General features: G+C 46.9%; 1 protein-coding gene across 2 annotated transcripts; it reads left to right on the top strand.

Annotated features, from left to right (window-relative positions):
* The first annotated feature begins 6,668 nt into the window (after positions 1–6,668).
* Positions 6,669–19,950, top strand: LOC122940384 (inositol 1,4,5-trisphosphate receptor interacting protein). Of its 2 annotated transcripts, none has more exons than XM_044297029.1 (2): positions 6,669–6,818; positions 18,023–19,950. In XM_044297029.1, the coding sequence occupies exon 2, from the start codon at positions 18,030–18,032 to the stop codon at positions 19,647–19,649; it is 1,620 nt and encodes a 539-aa protein (XP_044152964.1). In that variant the 5' UTR covers positions 6,669–6,818; positions 18,023–18,029; the 3' UTR covers positions 19,650–19,950. The 2 variants fall into 2 exon arrangements, with proteins under 2 accessions (XP_044152964.1, XP_044152966.1); XM_044297031.1 differs by lacking the exon at positions 6,669–6,818 and adding an exon at positions 12,767–12,821.
* Positions 19,951–21,983: the final 2,033 nt, after the last annotated feature.

A 21,983-nucleotide genomic window follows, 5' to 3' on the forward strand; every position in this document is an offset into this window, starting at 1 on the left:
TTATCAGAGACACTGCTGCCACTGTACGACGCTGTTAACCCCTTAAAGGGGTATTCCCATCACAATGATCACTGTTAAATCTGTTAATGATTTGACAGTGATCATTTTTGTAAATACATTTTATTACCCAATTCCCACCCTTTTTGAGAAAATAAGTCCCCTCTTACCTGATTGTTGTCTTTCGTCTCCCTTGGTTACGGCCACCTCTCCTGTCGAATCCCGCCGGGCCGCGGTTGTGCAGAAGACTGAAGATTTTCTCCCGGCCAGGCCGCACAATGTCCTGAACGCGCACGCTGCTGCGCATGCGCCATGATGACTTCTTCCTGGCCAGTATTAGTTCAGAGCCGCGCATGACGGCTTTGTACTATACAGGCCAGGAATAAGTCACCATGGCGCATGCGCGGCGGCGTGCACGTTTAGGACATTGCGCGGCCTGGCCGGGAGAAAAACTTCAGTCTTCTCCGCAAACGCGGCCTGGCCGGGAGAAGACGTCAACCAAGCCCAGCCGAATCCAGGAAGTGAACGTCGCGCTGGACGCAGGTAAGTATGAAAACTGAAGATGGGAATACCCCTTTAATTGACAGTGAGAAATAACAAGTACTATGCCATAAAGGCCAGCCATGACACTAATACAGGAGTACGAAGGGGGAGGAGCCAGGTGCAGAACTTATCCGCCAATCACCGATACAATATCAAACCCCTCATGGGTGGGTTTATTGTTGGTAGCCGCCTCCTTGGCTTCATCCTCAGAGGTGCTGCATCATCGGATATTCTTCTTGTGGAATGTATATTACAGGCCTGTGCTGAAAACAAGCGCCGGATTATCAGTTTTTCTGGATTATAAAATATCTGTCTGAATATTAGAATTTCACTTAGTTGCAGTTCCACCTTGTGACACTAGATGGCGGCGCGCAGCTGCGCGCACTGTAGGTTTCCTCGTTACTGATCGCCTCATTTCTCCGCTACCACCATCAGTTTATTTTGGGGATATTTTCACATTTTTTCTTAGTTTTTCGCTCACAGACTCAAAAAACAAACCAGTTACTTCTGTTGATATGTCCACTTGCCGCCGTTATTCTCCCGGTCGTCCCCCGCTCCCGCAGCAGAACGCTCCCACCTCTCCGGTTTCCAGTGATTAATATTTGCCGCCGTTTTTCTCCCAGTCACCCCCCCACACCCCCACCCCCCCCCCCCCCCTCGCGCAGCAAAACGCTCCCATCTCTCCGCGTTTCCAGTGATTAATATTTGCCGCCGTTATTCTCCCGGTCGCCCCCTTCCCCGCTCCCGCAGCAGAACGCTCCCACCTCTCCGGTTTCCAGTGATTAATATTTGCCGCCGTGTCTGGAGCTTCCTGAGGACAAGAATAGCCAAAATGTTATTCTGAGACCACGAGGCCTAAGAGACAGGAAGACGGGAGGAAACAAGGGAGGCACCCGGCAGCGTGATAACGGGGGGCGTGCCGATGTCCTTGGGAGGGGGTGACCCTCCTGATCTCTGTCCTACAGTTCTGCATACTTCTCATCACACCTCATGTATAATGGGGGCCTGAGGCCTCCTCTGCCCCCCCTCCCTCCCTGGCACTCAGTGCTATTATCATGCGGTACTCTTATGCATGTCACTTTTACATGGGCACTGTATGGCGGTGACAGGTAGGCACCGTAACTTGAAGCTCCTAGGCCCCAATGCCAAATCTGTAAAAGGCCACCCGTCTGCCGTGTATCATATTAGTGCCTTTGGCCCCTCAGACAACGTGGTCTTGGTGCAGCCGTTAGCTTTGCCCCCCTATACCTACAACACTGAAAACTAAGCACTGTATGGCAGTATTATGTGGGCAGTTGGTAAACATTGTCTGGTATTGTTATTTGTTCATTGCCTGGCATTATTGTGTAAGCACTGAATGGCGATGGGCACTGTGATACTCTCAAATGTTCACTGCATGACACTATTGTGGTAGCACTATATGGCAGTATCACCCTGGGTTCACACCTTAGCGTTCTGAAAGGAGCGCTCTGTATGCGCGATTGTACCGGCGAACGCCCATTGTACCGGCGATTGTACAAGCGAACGCCCATCGTCGCGCGTTCCTGAAAGTTCAAACGCGCTGTAAAACGCTCAAGTGAGAACCATTCCCATAGGGAAGCATTGGTTTTCATGTGTTGAGCGTTTTACAGCGCGTTTGAACGCGCTGTAAAACGCTCAGGTGTGAACCCAGCGTTACATGGGCACTGGGTGGGAACATTAAAAACATTTATTGCACTAGAGTGCTGGTTCATTCCATTACCTCTGCAGCCCTGTAAGTGTGCCACTAATAATGGGGCACTGTATGGCAGCATTAGGTAAAGATTGCTTGGAATTGTAATGCATTCACTATATGGCACTATTATGTAGGCATTTTGTGGCAGTATTATGCAAGCATTGTATGGCACTGTGGTGCTTTCACGTGTTTACAGAGTGGTGCAGCTATTTTAGCAGTATATGGCAGTATTGTGTAGGCACTGGGTGGGAAAATTATTTTGCTTGTGCACCCCTGTAGCTACGCCACCAATAATTGAGTACTGTATGGCAGTACTATGTGGCCACTTTTACAGTATTAGGTGAATATTCTGCGGACTTTACTGTATTTACTAATTGGCATTATTTTGTAAGCACTCTATTATGTAGGCACTTTGTGGCACTGTGATACTTTCACGTGTTTACAGCACAGCACTGTTATGTTAGCACTGTATGGCAGTATTACTAAGGCGCTGTATGGGAGGACTGCCAATGTTTATTGCATCCGAGTGCTGGATCATTCTCCTTCTTGAGACTATTTTATAGAAACTTGATGGCAGTATTAGACTGGCACTGTGGCACTTTCATGTGTTCACTGCATGGCAATGTTACAGTATTTTAGCACTGGATGGCACTATTATGTAAGCACTATATGCCTTTATTATGTGAGCATAATATGGCACTATTATACGGGCACTGTAGTACTTTCACATGTCCAGCGTATGACGCTATTATTTTATCACTCCACTGCGTATGTGACTATTATGTGGGTAATGTGGTACTTTAATGTTTCCACTGTATGGCGCTATTATTTTAGCAGTGAATGGCAGTACTATGTAGGCACTGTATAGGAAGATTGAGAAATGTTATTGCAATAGAGAGCTGGATCATTCTTCTACGTGGGACTTGATATGATTCTGATGTATGCTCATGATATATCCCTATTTTGATGGTATTGTATGGCAGTATTATTTGGGCACTGTGTAGTTCCATAATGTATTTATTGAGCAGCTCTTCTATGTAGGCACCATATGGCAGTATTATGTAGGTACTGTGCCAGCATCGTGTAGTCACTGTGTGTTGGTGTTCTTCAGCACTGCAGGGGAACATTATTTGCTCGCAGTATGACGCTATTATTTATCAGCATTGTTCCCCAGTGTCTTCCATCCAGGACCAAAATGAAAGCAAGATATCCTGAACTGTCCCCAGATGGGAGCTTCTTAAGGGCTCATGCACACGACCGTATTTTCTTTCTGTTTCCGTCCCTTTCTTTTTTTTTTTTTGCAGCCCGTATTCACTTCAATGGGTCTGCAAAAAAATGGAATTTTGTGTCCGCAAAATAAATAAAACATGTCGTTTTGCAGACAAGGACAGGCATTGGGCCCGAAACTAAAACGGATGCAACACGGACGTCACACGGACGTCACACGGATGTCATCTATTTTTTTTTGCAGATCTATGTTTTCCCGACCACAAAACACATACGGTCGTGTGCATGAGCCCTAAAGGGGCTTTCCAGAACCCAGAGGGTCCGGCAAATCCACCTTAATTACACAGGACACACCTATGGTTATCGTTCCGAAGATGCGTGTATCCCAGTCACATGACGCCGACATCACGCCATTTGCCAGGTTTCCAGCCAGGGCTATGGAGGGGGCAGGTCGGTCACCTCGGATTCTAGGGGCTCAAAGGCCTGAGGTGACCGAGCTGCCTATATACTACTACTACGTGCAAGCCCTGCTACACGTAACCACTTAGCTGCCTTCCAAACTCTGATTCATCTAATATCGTCCCCTGATCTCTCCCCCCCCCCCCCCCCCCTTCCCCCCGGCGCCCGTCATCCCGACATCTCATATATTACGGGCACCACCCCTAATATTTTTCAGATGCTCTAACCTCTTTTTGTACATTTTTCTCTCCTACTATGGAGGGGGCGTCACTCCCGCTGTGACTGGGACCAGAACCACCTCTTGTCACGGTCCCTCAGGTGACTGATGTCAGGAGATCAGGGAGACTGGCTGAGCGTGGAGGAATCTAACAGCCTCCTTGATTTCTCTTGATTCAGTGTTGATAGGGTTAATGACCACTTCACTTTTCTCAGCTGTTGCTCAATGGTCATCACTTCTACCCTTTATAGTCTCACTCCACCCTTCTGACTATGCGGTAGATAGCTTCATTTGGGTTTGGCTGAGCTGGTGTGAGGTCGTCTCTGGTGTTCCTGTTCTTCCATCTCTACAGAAGTTAAGTGTCGTGTTTGTTTGTGTTTGTTATATTCCCTGTTGTTTGTATCTGGGACAGAGACTTTCATTCATCCATCTGGGGAGGAATAGGTTGTCTCTGGTCCTAAACTTATTCCAGGGCCTTATAGGGAAATAAGGGCCTAGGTATACAGCAATATTCTTACCTTCAGGGTCTATTCATATTGATAGGAGGTAGTTCAGGCCCGGTTTAGGAGGTGACCTGTTCCTTTCCTAGTTTCCAGGACCAGTTACTGTTCCCCTTCCCTCCTGTGTTCAGTGTGGAGTCCCCCCCCCCCCCCCCCCCATCGTGACACCTCTGTTCCTGGCGCATGGGCAAACTCTAGAACCCACCTCATCTGCACATGCGCCAGGCTAAAGGATTGTTCCTCAAAAGTTTGGTAAGTATATTGCAAACTGTCTTCTACAGGTGAGTTATATGTAATTAAGTGGGTTGTGGGACCCGGAAAACCCCTTTAATATTTTCCAGCTGTTCCTGAGTTGCCCTGCGGGTGCTAGTAACGGCAGCCATTAAAGTGACCATATGGGGAACCTAAGATGTCCATAAAGGATATGTAAATCTGAATTATTAGGGAGGTTCACCTTCTTTCTCTTGCTCCTTGTCTGTTACTATTTTGCCTTTGTGTCAGTCCTCACTGTAGTTATGGCATTCTACTCAATAATATAGGTGTCACCTGCACCTGTCTCTGTATCCACCTGTTCTATATTATAGTCACATTCATTACTCACCTCTGATAAATGTCGGTGTCCACTTCCTCCTCTAGGTGCCCATTGATCTCAATATGAGTGTATACAGACAGCGCCACCTGGTGGAGGAAGCAGGCTACATTTATTATGCACAGCAGGATAATCAGCGCCACCTGAAGGAGGAAGTGGGTACTACAGGACCAGAGTGACTAGCTAAAGAGGGTGCACCATACCCTAATATACACAATACGCGTCCTCTGTAGACATGTGGGTGTATGTATGTGTATGTATATGTCTATATAAGTCCGGGGCACGGCATCACCCTGTCTAGGAGCCGCATTCCAGGCGCGTCTACGTGATAACACAGCATTCCGCAGGGCACGAGTGAGCGGGCCACCAGTCTGCGGTGGGGGGCATATATTTATACAGGGCTGGTTAAAACTCTTCCCGACTTAATAATTGAGGGCTTGTTACATGTGTATCCAGTGTAAACAATCCTCTGTGAGCTCAATGCACCAGCGGGCGCAGACCTCTCCCCTGTCCTGATAGTTTGTTACAATGTATCAGTGTAGGTAAAACGTATCTTCTCTGGGGTCGGGCTGGTTTGGAGTCATCCGGACTGGATGCAATTGTAACAAACCCCCAGCTAGGAGAAGTATTAGGTCTGGACGGGTTTTTGGGCCTCTGGAAGAAGGTTCCAGTTTATTGAAAGCAAGCATAGATGTTGAAAATGGTAGAGAACTGAAACACCAAAGATATCAGAAAGAAAGCTGCAGCACTTTTCAATAATGGTGAACCAACTGCAAACCCTTGTAAAAAGTCTGACTGCTGCCCCCGAGCGCGTGGAAAGAAAAGAAGAAAAATAACCGTATAACCAAATAAATGGGGCACTGTGTCTTTAAATCCGAGACACACTTTTTGACCTGTTAACCCTTACTCTTCCAGGAGCACAGAATTCCCATCATTGAGGGCTGATACAAAGCCCGGGTCTGTCTAGACACAGCAGTGCTTGTTCTGCGCAGTGATACAGATGTGGTCATGGCAGTTCTATATTTAAGGAGGCACCGGGGAGATATTCGCTTTGCTGCCCCAGTTCAGCTCTGCTGTGCCCAGCGTAGAAGGTTGGCATAGTGTGCGGCACATTAGACACCGGGTCACACCCTTACGGGCGCTCATTGTTATTAGCTCTCCGTGGTTACATTCACGTTGTGGACAATGACATCCGCAACTATGTCGCAATTAATGATTTCTTTCGGATCGCTCCAAATAACGGCTATCAGTAGACAACTCATAAAAAAAGGTTCTCCAGCCATGAAAGGGTTAACTCTCCAGGCCCCGGCCGTCCCCACATTCTGTGTCTTAAGGTTGTCGGAACCTCCTCAGTCCACCTTAAGAGGGACCATGTAAAAAGTTTTGCAATTTTTTTTTTTTTTTTGGTGTGTGTCAGTGATGACATTCAGGAAATTGTGAGACAGACGTGAGGAGGAGAAGAACAAGAAGGGGGGACCCGGACGACGCTGAAGGGCCACAGCCTCCCGGAGCCCAGACCCCGCCACAGAAGATGGACTACACCGTGTAATAGGACCGCGCTCCCCGGGAGAAGTAAGTTCACCGGCCTCCATCTTCTTATTATTACGTTTTCTGCTGAGGAAGCGGGGGTTGTAAAAGAGAAAAAATCTGTATTAAAAGGGGAAGTTTCAAAAAGTTTAATTAAAGGGAAAGTGCCCCGAATACGCCGATGTCCGGAACAAACAGCTCGTCTTTATCAGCATCCCAAACCTTCTGAAATCTCCATTACAAGCTGTGCCACATGACAAAGTCAGCACTGCTACATCTAAATACAGGTGCGCGGACACAAGGGATTTGTCACGGTACAGTTCATGCGCTGTAAAATAAGGCGACTCTTCGGCTCTGCTTCACCGACGCATCACTTTTTCTTGCTCAGGATTTATGCACAGCAGCACTCGCCTCTCTACAGTGCTGTTCATCCAGGGCTTTCTGGTTCATGAATAGAATGCTAGAGTTACAGTAAAGAGTGACAAAGAGCAGAGTAGTAAAGTATTCGCCTCCTTGTGTGACTAGCGGGGGGGTGCTGATTGGCATCACGGAGGCTGCGGCCCGGCCCTGGCACCTGCGGCCACTATACAGATGCCAGCTGCTGTAGGGGGCCTGACGTGAATGATTCATGAGGACGCAGTAGTAGCGTGTGATGCCCGCGCTGAGGCCTTGAGTTCCGCTTTAACCGCGACGCCACCTGTCGGAATGTTCTGACGGGAAGGGTCACAGGCTTTCTTAAAGGGACGGTTAACCCGGAGTATGTGCTGTGCCCGCTGGATGTAACGTACAGTATTGATCACCCGGCATTGCTCTCTGCTATCAGCCTCCCTGTAATCTCCTTGACTACCCCGGGGGCGGCCATTGAGGACGTCTAGCTGCTGATTTGATGGTACATATGGTATGTGTGTGTGTGTCCCCCCCCCACCCCGAGCTTAAAGGGGCGGTACTGAAAAACATAGAGGCTTTACTTCCAAAAACAGCTCAATAGAGCTGTAATACCAGACACAACCCATGGACAGGGGAGGCGCTGTTTCTGGAAGAGAGCAGCCATGTTTTTCTAATCCTGAATAACCTCTTTAACGGCCTGAGATCAATTGTGATGTCACCGCCGCTCCTCTAACCGAAATGCAGCCGTGATGTCACAGTAACTTACCTGAGTGAGGTCCTGCTGTGAGGTCACAGTAACTTACCTGAGTGAGGTCCAGCTGTGATGTCACAGTAACTTACCTGAGTGAGGTCCTGCTGTGAGGTCACAGTAACTTACCTGAGTGAGGCCCAGCTGTGATGTCACAGTAACTTACCTGAGTGAGGTCCTGCTGTGATGTCACAGTAACTTACCTGAGTGAGGTCCAGCTGTGATGTCACAGTAACTTACCTGAGTGAGGTCCAGCTGTGATGTCACAGTATAACTTACCTGAGTGAGGTCCAGCTGTGATGTCACAGTATAACTTACCTGAGTGAGGTCCAGCTGTGATGTCACAGTATAACTTACCTGAGTGAGGCCCAGCTGTGATGTCACAGTAATTTACCTGAGGCCCAGCTGTGATGTCACAGTAACTTACCTGAGTGAGGTCCAGCTGTGATGTCACAGTAACTTACCTGAGTGAGGTCCAGCTGTGATGTCACAGTAACTTACCTGAGTGAGGTCTAGCTGTGATGTCACAGTAACTTACCTGAGTGAGGTCCTGCTGTGATGTCACAGTAACTTACCTGAGTGAGGTCCAGCTGTGATGTCACAGTAACTTACCTGAGTGAGGTCCAGCTGTGATGTCACAGTAACTTACCTGAGTGAGGCCCAGCTGTGATGTCACAGATGTCACAGTATAACTTACCTGAGTGAGGTCCAGCTGTGATGTCACAGTAACTTACCTGAGTGAGGCCCAGCTGTGATGTCACAGTAATTTACCTGAGGTCCAGCTGTGATGTCACAGTAACTTACCTGAGTGAGGCCCAGCTGTGATGTCACAGTAATTTACCTGAGGTCCAGCTGTGATGTCACAGTAACTTACCTGAGTGAGGCCCAGCTGTGATGTCACAGTAATTTACCTGAGGTCCAGCTGTGATGTCACAGTAACTTACCTGAGTGAGGTCCAGCTGTGATGTCACAGTAACTTACCTGAGTGAGGTCCAGCTGTGATGTCACAGTAACTTAACTGAGTGAGGTCCTGCTGTGAGGTCACAGTAACTTACCTGAGTGAGGTCCTGCTGTGAGGTCACAGTAACTTACCTGAGTGAGGTCCTGCTGTGAGGTCACAGTAACTTACCTGAGTGAAGCCCAGTTGTGATGTCACAGTAACTTACCTGAGTGAGGTCCAGCTGTGATGTCACAGTAACTTAACTGAGTGAGGCCCAGCTGTGATGTCACAGTAATTTACCTGAGGTCCAGCTGTGATGTCACAGTAACTTACCTGAGTGAGGCCCAGCTGTGATGTCACAGTAATTTACCTGAGGTCCAGCTGTGATGTCACAGTAACTTACCTGAGTGAGGCCCAGCTGTGATGTCACAGTAATTTACCTGAGGTCCAGCTGTGATGTCACAGTAACTTACCTGAGTGAGGCCCAGCTGTGATGTCACAGTAACTTACCTGAGTGAGGTCCAGCTGTGAGGTCACAGTAACTTACCTGAGTGAGGTCCTGCTGTGATGTCACAGTAACCACAGATTTCCTACTGATAATTTGATGACAGAGAGGAGCGTCCATGTCTGTGAATGGAAACAACCGTTACATTTAATGGATGAAAACCCCTGTTTGTTACAATGTATCAGTGTAGGAAACTCTTTACTAACAATTGCAGAAATCTGTTTCCTGGACTCTCGATGGCTTTTACCTACTGTGAAACACTGTGACCACCTGGACACGATCGGACAACCCCCTTTAAGGTTAGTGGCCCTTTAAGGGTGGGGGGTGTTGCGGAGCACCACAGGTCAGTGCTGTTTGTATCCTATGAATGAGATCAGGAGACCTCACGCTGACTTCCCACGTCCTGCTCGGAGATATATGTCAGGAAGGAAGGAAAGTGAGGAGTGTAAGTAACGACGCTGCAGTTAATAATAATTCCACTACCGGCTCTGGAAGTCGTCCCTCTGCCAGCGATGCCTCCTCCCAGTAGCCTGCAGGGCACTGATGTAGAGGGTGGTGCTGCAGCTCGCCCCCCTATGGGCTGAGCTGCAGTACCGGGCGCAGCCACACACAGAAGGGGCGTCTCTGTGCAGGGCACTGATGTAGAGGGTGGTGCTGCAGCTCGCCCCCATCCACCTCTATGGGCTGAGCTGCAGTACCGGGCGCAGCCACACACAGAAGGGGCGTCTCTGTGCAGGGCACTGATGTGGATGGGTCCATGCCCCAGATATGGAGCCCCCACTGACCATACAGTTATGTCTATTTAGCTTGTCCCTGAGCCCAGTAAATCTGTGTCCACATTGAAACTATTAACAAGCTGCTGTTGACGGATCTTTTCCAGCTCTGTGTTATTCAGTACTGCACACGTGGATATCCTGCTTTGAATGGACGGTGAGTTTGATTGGCTCCTGCAATCTGCCATGTTCACACAGCATCAGCTGCGGTGCAGTGTATTAGCCCATCCCACCCCCTCAAGATTTTTTTCTTTGCACTTCTCTTCTTTGGTCGATTCAACCCTGTTTGTTACAGTCGGATCGTAATAGCGGCCGCGCTACACCGCAACCGCTTTGTGAACATGTGACCGAGCGCAGATATCGGCTCCAAAGATGAATCCGAACTATCTGGATGATCATGTTATAGGGTTTGCTGTTCTGGGAATTTGCAGAAACCTTAGTTAGGCCTCGTCCACATTTCCGTTTTTCACGGACGTGTACTGTACGCATTTTCCACGGACAGAAAAAGTACCCATTGATTTAAATGTCGGTTCACACATCAGTATTTTTTACTGACCGAAACAAAATCACAGAGACATGAATTACTTTGCTCTGTGATGCAAACCAAACACGACCATCGAAGCCTATGGGTCCGTGAAAATCCCGGACACAACACGGATTGATTTCGTGGTGCGTCCGTTTTTCATACAGGAAATGCTCCTCCCCCCCGACATCGGATGTTTTAATCCGTGTGCAGGGAGAAGCAGCAGCGGCGGTGCGGGGATCGGGAGCGGGGTAAGTATATTACCGGTGAGTGGCCCAGCACATGTGGGGGGGGGGTTGAGAAATTGGATAACCCCTCTAAATAAGATCCATCAGCAGTATCCTGCTTTCCGATGGTTTCCAGGTAGCAACAGTTATTTCTACATTGCACAAAACTAAAAAACAATGAGTGAAGACACCAGACAGGCCGTGAAGGAGTCACCCCGAGCTCCTGGAGGCAGAGGTGGAGCGCCTCCCTACATGGCGAAGCAGTTTGTCCTGCAGAACGGGGCTGGGACGATTGAGACATGTTTTGCAGAGATTGCAGAAGTGACTGTGAAGCAATGAGGAGCATGGACGGGGCCGCCAGACCCCACCCCAGGCCTGTGAATGCTAGAAACCGTCTATAAATCCAATCTTGTGCCCCCCTGGTATACAGATGCAGCACTTATCATGTAGAGGAAGTTAATACAAGCCCCTTACTAATGTATTGTGATTCTCCATATTGCCTTCTTTACTGGCTGGATTCATTTTTCCATCACATTATACACGGCTTGTTGCCAGGGGTTACGACCACCCCTGCAGCGCAGGTACGAGGTGGCCGGGATGGGAGATGCTGTGCGTGCTTGCCCATGTGAGCTCCCATGGTCCTGGCCACCAGAAAGGTCAGCACCTTTTACTCTAAGTGCAAGGGCGACCACCGATTCTGAATTAGGCTCCTTTCTTACAAGCGAGTCCCACACATTGGACTCGCAGCGAGGCACCCGTCCTCACCTCCCAGCACTAGCATTACATTGATTTATGATGCTATGTAACCCTTACAGTTCTGGAATATATTGGATAACACTGACAGCATTATGACAGTGTTATCCAATACATTCCAGAACTGTAAGGGTTATATAGCTTCATAAATCAATATAATGCTATGCGACCCTCCACCGGCAGAGCTGGGAGGTCAGGACGGGAGCTGTTACTTACTGTGACACTCGCTCGTCTGAAAGGGGACTTACAGGGTGGTCGTAATCCCTGGAAACAAACAGTCTATAACAGGCATGCTCAACCTGCGGCCCTCCAGCTGTCGTAAAACTACAACTCCCACCATGCCCTGCTGTACGCTGATAGCTGTAGGCTGTTAGGGCATGCTGGGAGTTGTAGTTTTGCAACAGCTGGAGGGCCACAGGTTGAGCATGCCTGGTCTATAATGTGATGGGAAAATTAATCCAGCCAGCAAAGGAGGCAATATGGAGAATCACAATACACTAGTAAGGGGCTTGTATTAACTTTCTCTACATAATAAATGTCATTTACTAAAGTGAGACAAACCTACATTAATCAAAGGCCAATAACACTATAAAAGACGCATTCATGTATTAAGCCACATGACAAGATGCTCATAACTGGGTTATTCAAAGTCTAAAAGACCCCCCCCCCCCCAATGCCCGGGCCCCTCGTACCTGATCCCTGGCACCCGCAACGGTCCGGGTCCCTGCATGGCCACCAATGCATCTCTCTGTTGCGCGATTCAAAACATCTGGTGCCAATAGCAGGCCATGACTAGCTGCTAGTGACAATGTAACTGGGAGGCATTGACCATAGCTGTGGCCCAAATGAGAAGAGCTGTGGTGTAAAGCATGAGGGACAGACAATAATACAAGTATTATATACAGTATATTCACAGCACATAATATGGCAATTGATATGGTCAGAGACCTGTTCTTATCTAGCTGGTAAAATAAATGTCATCAGCCACGTGGTGGTCATTACGGGGTTAACGTGGGTTTACCTGCTTTAAAGTCTAATATGGCGGAGCATTGTGTGTGTATCTGGGTGGAGGTGTCGGGGGCTGCACCCTGATAATTACACCGTGTGCTGGGACTTAGCCCGGAATATTGAAGGTTTCTTTCTGTGGAGGGTGAAGACGAGCGGACGTGAGATCAGACCCAGCGAGGATCAGGTAACGTCTCTCCTCTTCCCATTGTACCCCTTGTGATGGCAGCTCAGAGATGCATCACAAGTATCAGCGCCCTGTGTGAAAAGTTTAGCAAAAAGACAAACGCAGCGAATGCCCCTTGTGACCAATCAGATCATTGCTTTCATTTTCACCTGCAGTGAGTGGAGCTGTCCATGTGCCCCACAGAGGACTCGGCCAGTCACCCAATCTCGTCAATGGGAAGGGGTCCCAGCAATCATACATTTCACTAATCATGTGAACAGTTCTACAACTCTCTTATATCCTTTATCTTTCAATTCTTCTAGATTTTCAAGAGCTCTGCTTGCTGGCTGTGAATATGAACGCTCTGACCTGCGCACACAGCTGCACTTTGTTACAATGTTATCAGTCTTCCTCTCTGTTGCCATGGCGCTAGCTGTTACCAGCAGTGATACATTGTATCACTGTAGCAGCTGCATGAGCAGGACTAGGTCAGGCCTACAAGAATACAGAATACCCACTTACTGACAGCAAGCAGAGAAAGGGCATATCCACACAGGTTTTCTTTATGAGGATTACGTGTCTCCATGCTGAAATCCACGGTAAAAACTGCCTAGCATGACTGACCCATTGATTTGGACTTTGATATGTATAGCTATCTTTCGGCTTTACTATTCCTTTAAGCCTCCATTAACGGGACTCGATCAAATCATGTGTGTATCCTAATTGCTCACTTTTTTATGATAAGTCGTCTGCTTCTGTTTTTTTTTTATATTTTTATGTCCCAAAATAGAGTAAATGCTGAAGAGAAGGGATTGGATGAGAGAAAGTCGCTGAACACATGGTTATATTGCAATCACCTTTACAGAACAGCTCCTCGGGGGCGGGACACACTGGAAGGTTTTCAGAACGGACTTTACACAGCGGAGACTCAACTTGGATAATGTCAGGTTATCAGAGTAATAAACACCGGTGGTCACTTAGTTGGTAGTGTTGCCTATTGTCCTATCTGACCACTTTCCGCCCCTGCTGAGCAGTCTCTTTTCTCTGTGTTTTCACTCACTGCCTCAGATGTGGGTCTCTCTCTTACGAATCTTTGCATGTCTCCATATTCTGCAGCCTCTCTCTACAGACTGCACTTTTGGCCTGTCTAAACAGTACCGGCCCTCTCGCTGGTCACAGTTACCACCCATCCATATCAGCGCCAGCTCCATCTACTTATATGTATCTGATCCCACCTACAAGGACCCAAGATAATGATCTATGAGAAGCACGTGCTCAGTTTCCCTACAGCGCCACCACAGGGGAAGTGAAGTATTGCACAAAGGTGTCTTGATGTTTTTGCAAAATGCCCTGAGAGGACCTTGCCTCCGACTACATTATAAATATATATATATATACAGTGTCGGACTGGGGTACCTAGGGCCCACCAGTAAAATGTATTTTGGGGGCCCACCGTACGGATACATTCGAATATAATAAATAATTTAACAAGTTTTTTTTTATATGAACATAGGCTGGTGGAGGTGCTGTACAGTGAATATATGTCTGTAGTGCAGTAAGTCTACTGTGTTATGTGCCACTTGTGCAGGGGTGGGAGACTAGAGGCCCACTTTGCTCAGGGGCCCACAGGGGGATTCCCCAGTACCCCTGTGGGCCAGTCCGAGCCTGTAGATATATATATATATATATATACAGGTCCTTCTAAAAAAAATTAGCATATTGTGATAAAGTTCATTCTTTTCTGTATTGTACTGATAAACATTAGACTTTCATATATTTTAGATTCATTACACACAACTGAAGTAGTTCAAGCCTTTTATTGTTTTAATATTGATGATTTTGGCAAACAGCTCATGAAAACCCAAAATTCCTATCTTAAAAAATTAGCATATCATGAAAAGGTTCTCTAAACGAGCTATTAACCTAATCATCTGAATCAACTAATTAACTCTAAACACCTGCAAAAGATTCCTGAGGCTTTTAAAAACTCCCAGCCTGGTTCATTACTCCAAACCGCAATCATGGGTAAGACTGCCGACCTGACTGCTGTCCAGAAGGCCATCATTGACACCCTCAAGCAAGAGGGTAAGACACAGAAAGACATGTCTGAAGGAATAGGCTGTTCCCAGAGCGCTGTATCAAGGCCCCTCAGTGGGACGTCTGTGGGAAGGAAAAAGTGTGGCAGAAAACGCTGCACAACGAGAAGAGGTGACCGGACCCTGAGGAAGATTGTGGAGAAGGACCGATTCCAGACCTTGGGGGACCTGCGGAAGCAGTGGACTGAGTCTGGAGTAGAAACATCCAGAGCCCCCGTGTACAGGCGTGTGCAGGAAATGGGCTACAGGTGCCGCATTCCCCAGGTCAAGCCACTTTTGAACCAGAAACAGCGGCAGAAGCGCCCGACCTGGGCTACAGAGAAGCAGCACTGGACTGTTGCATGTCATTCGGAAATCAAGGTGCCAGAGTCTGGAGGAAGACTGGGGAGAGGGAAATGCCAAAATGCCTGAAGTCCAGTGTCAAGTACCCACAGTCAGTGATGGTCTGGGGTGCCATGTCAGCTGCTGGTGTTGGTCCACTGTGTTTTATCAAGGGCAGGGTCAATGCAGCCGCTATCAGGAGATTTTGGAGCACTTCATGCTTCCATCTGCTTAAAAGCTTTATGGAGATGAAGATTTCATTTTTCAGCACGACCTGGCACCTGCTCACAGCGCCAACACCACTCGTAAATGGTTTACTGACCATGGTATTACTGTGCTCAATTGGCCTGCCAACTCTCCTGACCTGAACCCCATAGAGAATCTGTGGGATATTGGGAAGAGAAAGTTGAGAGACGCAAGACCCAACACTCTGGACGAGCTTAAGGCCGCTATCGAAGCATCCTGGGCCTCCATAACACCTCAGCAGTGCCACAGGCTGATTGCCTCCATGCCACGCCGCATTGAAGCCTCCTGGGCCTCCATAACACCTCAGCAGTGCCACAGGCTGATGCCTCCATGCCACGCCGCATTGAAGCATCCTGGGCCTCCATAACACCTCAGCAGTGCCACAGGCTGATTGCCTCCATGCCACGCCGCATTGAAGCCTCCTGGGCCTCCATAACACCTCAGCAGTGCTACAGGCTGATTGCCTCCATGCCACGCCGCATTGAAGCCTCCTGGGCCTCCATAACACCTCAGCAGTGCCACAGGCTGATGCCTCCATGCCACGCCGCATTGAAGCATCCTGGGCCTCCATAACACCTCAGCAGTGCCACAGGCTGATTGCCTCCATGCCACGCCGCATTGAAGCCTCCTGGGCCTCCATAACACCTCAGCAGTGCCACAGGCTGATTGCCTCCATGCCACGCCGCATTGAAGCAGTCATTTCTGCAAAAGGATTCCCGACCAAGTATTGAGTGCAGAACTGAACATCATTATTTGAAGGTTGACTTTTTTTGTATTAAAAACACTTTTCTTTTATTAGTTGGATGAAATATGCTAATTTTTTTAGATAGGAATTTGGGTTTTCATGAGCTGTAGCCAAAATCATCAATATTAAAACAATAAAAGGCTTGAACTACTTCAGTTGTGTGTAATGAATCTAAAATATATGAAAGTCTAATGTTTATCAGTACATTACAGAAAATAATGAACTTTATCACAATATGCTAATTTTTTTAGAAGGACCTGTGTGTGTATATATATATATATATATATATATATATATATATATATATATATATATATATATATATATATACCAGGGACAGGAAATAAAACACCAAAACCATGGGTCTGGGCACACCACAAAGCATTTCAGAAACCAGTGCCAGATTATCAGAATTGCCGGATATTCAAATTAGTTAAAGGTCCTTACATTTTTATTAAAGGGGACATCTGGTTTGATCCCCTGGCTGTAATTTAATTAAAAATTCTTTTTTTGTAAAATGCACAAGACCCATTGACTTCATTGGTGATGCACAGTTAGGATCTCCAGCTGTAATCTATGAGAAGCAAATGCTCCGTTTCTCTGCAGCGCCACCACAGGGGAAGGGAAGTATTGCACAGTTTTCATTTTGATCAGTAGGCTGTCTATGCCATACACACACATGCAAGGTCCTCCAGAGAGAAAGAGACGCTCTTTGTAGCTGCTCTGGATAACTGATGGAGGTCTTATATGGGGGTCTGGGAGACACAGTAAATATATATATATACCCCATATGTGTCCCACCTCATGGACATTTCTTTCAGGTGCAAAGGTGAATAGTGAGACTGCAGCAGAAACCTGACATTTTCTGCGGCCTCTCCCTTCCTGGAGCCGGACCAAGGAGTTGTTATTTTCTGTACAAGTGGCACTTAGGAAGCGCAGGGTGTAGTGCGGCTTCCTGCAGCTGTGCGGGCAGCAGACAAGAGAAACGCTCCAGTTCCAAACAAAGAGCCAGAAAAGCTGCCATTCCTCTTACTAATGTCGACTCCATCATATCCCCAGACATGAGGAGGAACAGGGTTAAATAAAATGCGGATCACAGCATTGATAGGACTGCACGTACCAGCATAAACTCCTCACATACTAGGGTCACCAAAGCCAGAAAACCCCTTCCTGCATCATATATAGAGGCTGTAAGAGCTGCCAAATACTAACAGGGCCAAAGCCCGCATGGGGGACCATACCAAAGAAACGCTGAAACTTAGAGTAACAGACCTGGGACACGGACTATTGGGGTGACAGGAGAATGACAGCTAATATTCAAAATACAGGATACTGACACTTGGGGTACAGGATAATGATGCTGACACTCGGGGTACAGGACAATGACGCTGACACTCGGGGTACAGGACAATGACGCTGACACTCGGGGTACAGGACAATGACGCTGACACTCGGGGTACAGGATAATGACGCTGACACTCGGGGTACAGGATAATGACACTGACACTCGGGGTACAGGATAATGACACTGACACTCGGGGTACAGGATAATGACACTGACACTCGGGGTACAGGATGAAGATAGGGGCAGGTTTACAAAAGCACTGTTATCACAGAGCAGCTTTCATTTTTCAGGAGCAGAATATGAAATGAAAGCTGCTCGGTGATTGGTCAATGTGGAAAATAAGGTGTTTTTCCTTTAGACAGTTTTGTAAATCCCTTCGGAATGAGAAATCTTTAGATTTAAGAAACATTTTGTATTTCCAGGATTTTCATCTTGATACTTAACGTCCTTTTGTTCTCTTTCTATTTAGGAGCACGATGCAGGCCGGGATATTCAAGGTGTGCCTGGTGGTGGTGACCGCAATTGTCAACCATCCGCTCCTCTTCCCAAATAACTACACCTCCATTCCTGCTAATGACGACCTTATTATGGAGAAATTACGGGAGAGAGAAGAAAACTTGAAAAAACAGCAGCTGGAACTTGAGCAACTTTTATCCCGTCAGGAGGAACCAGCAGAAGATGACAAGACCGAAAGCCAGGAGTCAAAAGGTGGATCAGGGTGGGACTTCTGGAGTACAGTGTCTATGGTCATATTCCTGATGATTGAAGTGTGGAGACAAGACTTTAAGGACAACAACTCCCATGAGCAAAGCAAAGAGGAGGATGATCTGCTGTTCCTAGGAAACAACTGTCATGGTGTGTCTCTTCCCAACAAGCCAATGCTGACCATCTTTCATGACCAGTACATCAGAGCAAGCACCCACGATGCTGTGAGAAGCAGAGAGTTTGTGGAAGGATTTGCAGATGACCTCCTGGAGGCATTGAAAAGCGTCTGCAACCGGGATGCCGACATGGAGGTTGATGACAGCATCTGCATTGGGAGTATGTATGAAAACTGGAGGGTGAACCGGCCATTGATATGTGACCTACTGGTACCATTTGCACCTCCAGAACCATATCACTTCAGGTGCCAGCCATGGGTCTGTGATCCATCCATTGGTCCAGACAAACAAAGTTATGGAACAATTCTAGTCTGCGGCCCAGACGATGAATCTTGCGGCTGTGTGTGTGACAAGAAGAGACTTGGAGAAGAAATGTTATGTCTTCTTCACAATCCAACCAACAGTAAAAAAGTCAGTAAGGATTTCAACTTGCTCTGTTCCAGAAACACCAACTACCTGGACATTGACCAGGTGATGAAATGGTTCCAAACAGCCGTGACTAAAGCATGGAGCAAGATTTCACGCAAGTATGAGTTTGAGCTCACCTTCAGTCACTTGGACTCTCCTGGAGCTTTGAGAGTCAAATTCAAGTCTGGAAAAGTCATCAGCTTCAACATCACTCCTGTGGTTCAGTATGAGGACACAGACCTGTATTTTATTTCCCATTTTCCAAGCACACCTCGTGAAGTCTCCTCCAGTATCTATTGGATGTTGTCCTTCTCGGTCTATGAGAGAAGGTTCCTCAAGGACTTTGCAAAAAACCTTCCTGGCAATTCGTGCCACCTCAGCTGCCTACAAATAATTACTTTTCTCCACTCCAAGCAGTGTCACATAACTGGGCCAAGCGGTCTCACCACGTACCATCTAAAGACAGTCCTTATGCATCTGCTTCTTAGTAGGCCCTATTCAGATTGGGACAGTGTCTTGCTAGAGGAGCGGTTACGAGACATGTTCAAGAGCTTGGAGAAAGGTCTCCTGGAGAAGAAACTCTACCATTTCATGGTTGGAAATGGCAAACTTCCAGACACCGTGAAACTCCCCCAACACTTTCGAGTTTCAGAACCTGTTAATCTCTTCAGGTTCTTTGTCCTAAACAGAGACCTTTATCAGAAGACTTTATCCATGTTCTATGAGATGCTGAAGAATGCGACTGTTGTTATCAATGAATACAGCTTACACCTGCCCAATGGGACCACCAACAAGTCTTCTCATTGACCAGATTTCCAGCCTTTAACCACAACAGTGTTTTGTGACTCCACTTAAGACACCTTAAGAGTTCAATGACTATTTTATAATAAAGAATTCAGTTTTTACAATTAAACCATGCCCACCACGTCAACGCCGAGCTGCCATTGGCTACCATAGTTATTTTAGAAGCCCTCGTTATTGCGGAGACCTGATACATTTATTTCCCTTATAGGTGCCAAATATTGAACTGTTTTACGTATTCATATTCCATCCACAGCTATGTACAAGAAGGTTACAGATAGATCCGAGATTTTGAATTGATGTCCATCTACATCAGGGGTGCACAACCTTTTCTGGTTGGGAGCCACATTGACAGACTGAACCAATGATGAGGGCCGAAAATAAAATTTAAAAGGGGCATTACCAACTGAAATACTGTATTTATGGCCTATTGAACAGAGTATACACCATTAATGTCTAGTTACACTTCTAGAACTCCCATCTAATGGGCGAAATACATGAAGAAGGCATGTGAGCAGCCACAAGACAGACATGCATGTCTGTTACCAGATGGTTGGGGGGCCACACGGAATGGTATCAAGGGCCGCATGTGGCCCCCGGGCCGCAGGTTGTGCACCCCTGATCTACATTGTTATTTATTTCTTCCTATTAGTCTGGTGCCATTTGCATAAAAGCGTAATGACAAAACCTGTGAGGTGTTTGCTTTATAATTCCAGCAATAGGCTGGTCAATGGGAAACGTCTACCATAGGTACATAGGTGACTTCACTGATCTACCAGTAGACAGCGGGACCCATTCATAGTGGATTGTCCCACGAATCTGGAAGCCAATTATGGTGCCGGAAAACCGGTTGGGGGCGACTCTATGTCTTTTGCAACACTGACAAATTAAAGGTTTGTACGGCAAAGTCTTGGCTTCTTTCTTTGAAAGTTGAAATGGTTTCTGGTCAAAGATATCTAATCCTATATCACATATGTAAAAAGTGATCTGTCCCCATAAACAGAAGAACTGGTTGTACAAAAACAATGCTAAATAAGATATTATTTACTCTGAAAACCTATTCCATCATGTCTTTGGCAACCCCTGTCCATTTATGAATGTCATACACAGTTGTGACGCGCTTGGGATCCCACTCTGCTGCAGAACTTAAAGAGGACCTGTCACCAAAAAATGCAATCTGAAAGGCCCATGTTGTAGAGCAGGAGAAGCCGAGCTGATTGATATATACAGTTGTGTTCAAAATAATAGCAGTCAGACATCACTAACCTGATCAATCACTGTTTTTGGTAGAAATGATATTTCTACACGGCAAATCATTTACTAGCAGGTGTAGTAGAGTAATAGAAACCCAACAGTCATGACGTGCATGCCGCTGATTCTGTGTAATTAAATCACTAATTGAGAGGGGCATGTTCAAAATAATAGCAGTGTGGAGTTCAATGAGTGAGGTCATTCATTCTTTGAAAAACAGGTGGCAATTATTGCCCTTATTTAAGGAAGGAAGGCAGCAAATGTTGTACATCTTGGTTACAGTGCATTTCTCTCTGAAATTCTGTGGAAAATGGGTCTTTTCAGACATTGTTCAGAAGAATAGCGTACCTTGATTAAAAAGTTGATTGGAGAGGGGAAAACATATAAAGAAGTGCAGAAAGCGATAGGCTGCTCAGCTAAAATGATGGCAAATGCTTTAAAATGGCAGCCAAAACCTGAAAGACGTGGAAGAAAGCGAAGAACTACTATTCAAATGGATATAAAAATAGCCAAGATGGCAAGGACTCGGCCAACAATCAGCTCCAGGAAGATGAAAGAAGGTCTAACGTTACCTGTAAGTCCTGTTACAATGAGAAGACGCCTATGTGAAGCCGAGCGATCTGCAAGAAGTCCCCGCAAAGTCCCACTGCTGGAATAAAGACCTGTGCTGAAGAGGTTACAATCTGCCAAAGAGCACATTGACGGCCTAAGGAGACATTCTGTGGACTGATGAAAGTAAGATTGTTCTTTTTGGGTCTAGTGGCCAGAGACAGTTTGTCAGACGACCCCCAAACACTGAATTCAGCCACAGTACACTGTGAAGATGGTGAATCATGGTGGACAAGCATCATGATATGGGGATGTTCTCATACTACGGTGTTGGGCCTATTTATCGCAGACCAGGGATCATGGATCAGTCTGAAGACATCAGAATACTGGAAGAGGTCATGCTGCCTTATGCTGAAGAGGAAATGCCCCTGAAATGGGTGTTCCAACAAGACAACGACCCCAAACACACCAGTAAACGGGCAACATCTCGGTTCCAGACCAACAAGATTGACGCTATGGAGCGGCCGGCCCAATCCCCGG

Source organism: Bufo gargarizans, chromosome 6, assembly GCF_014858855.1.
Source record: "Bufo gargarizans isolate SCDJY-AF-19 chromosome 6, ASM1485885v1, whole genome shotgun sequence".
Lineage (NCBI taxonomy): Eukaryota > Metazoa > Chordata > Amphibia > Anura > Bufonidae > Bufo > Bufo gargarizans.

What these genes read in the sequence shown, in the direction of transcription:
- LOC122940384 (XM_044297029.1), top strand. Translation starts at nt 18,030, where the DNA reads ATGCAGGCCGGGATATTCAAGGTGTGCCTGGTGGTGGTGACCGCAATT.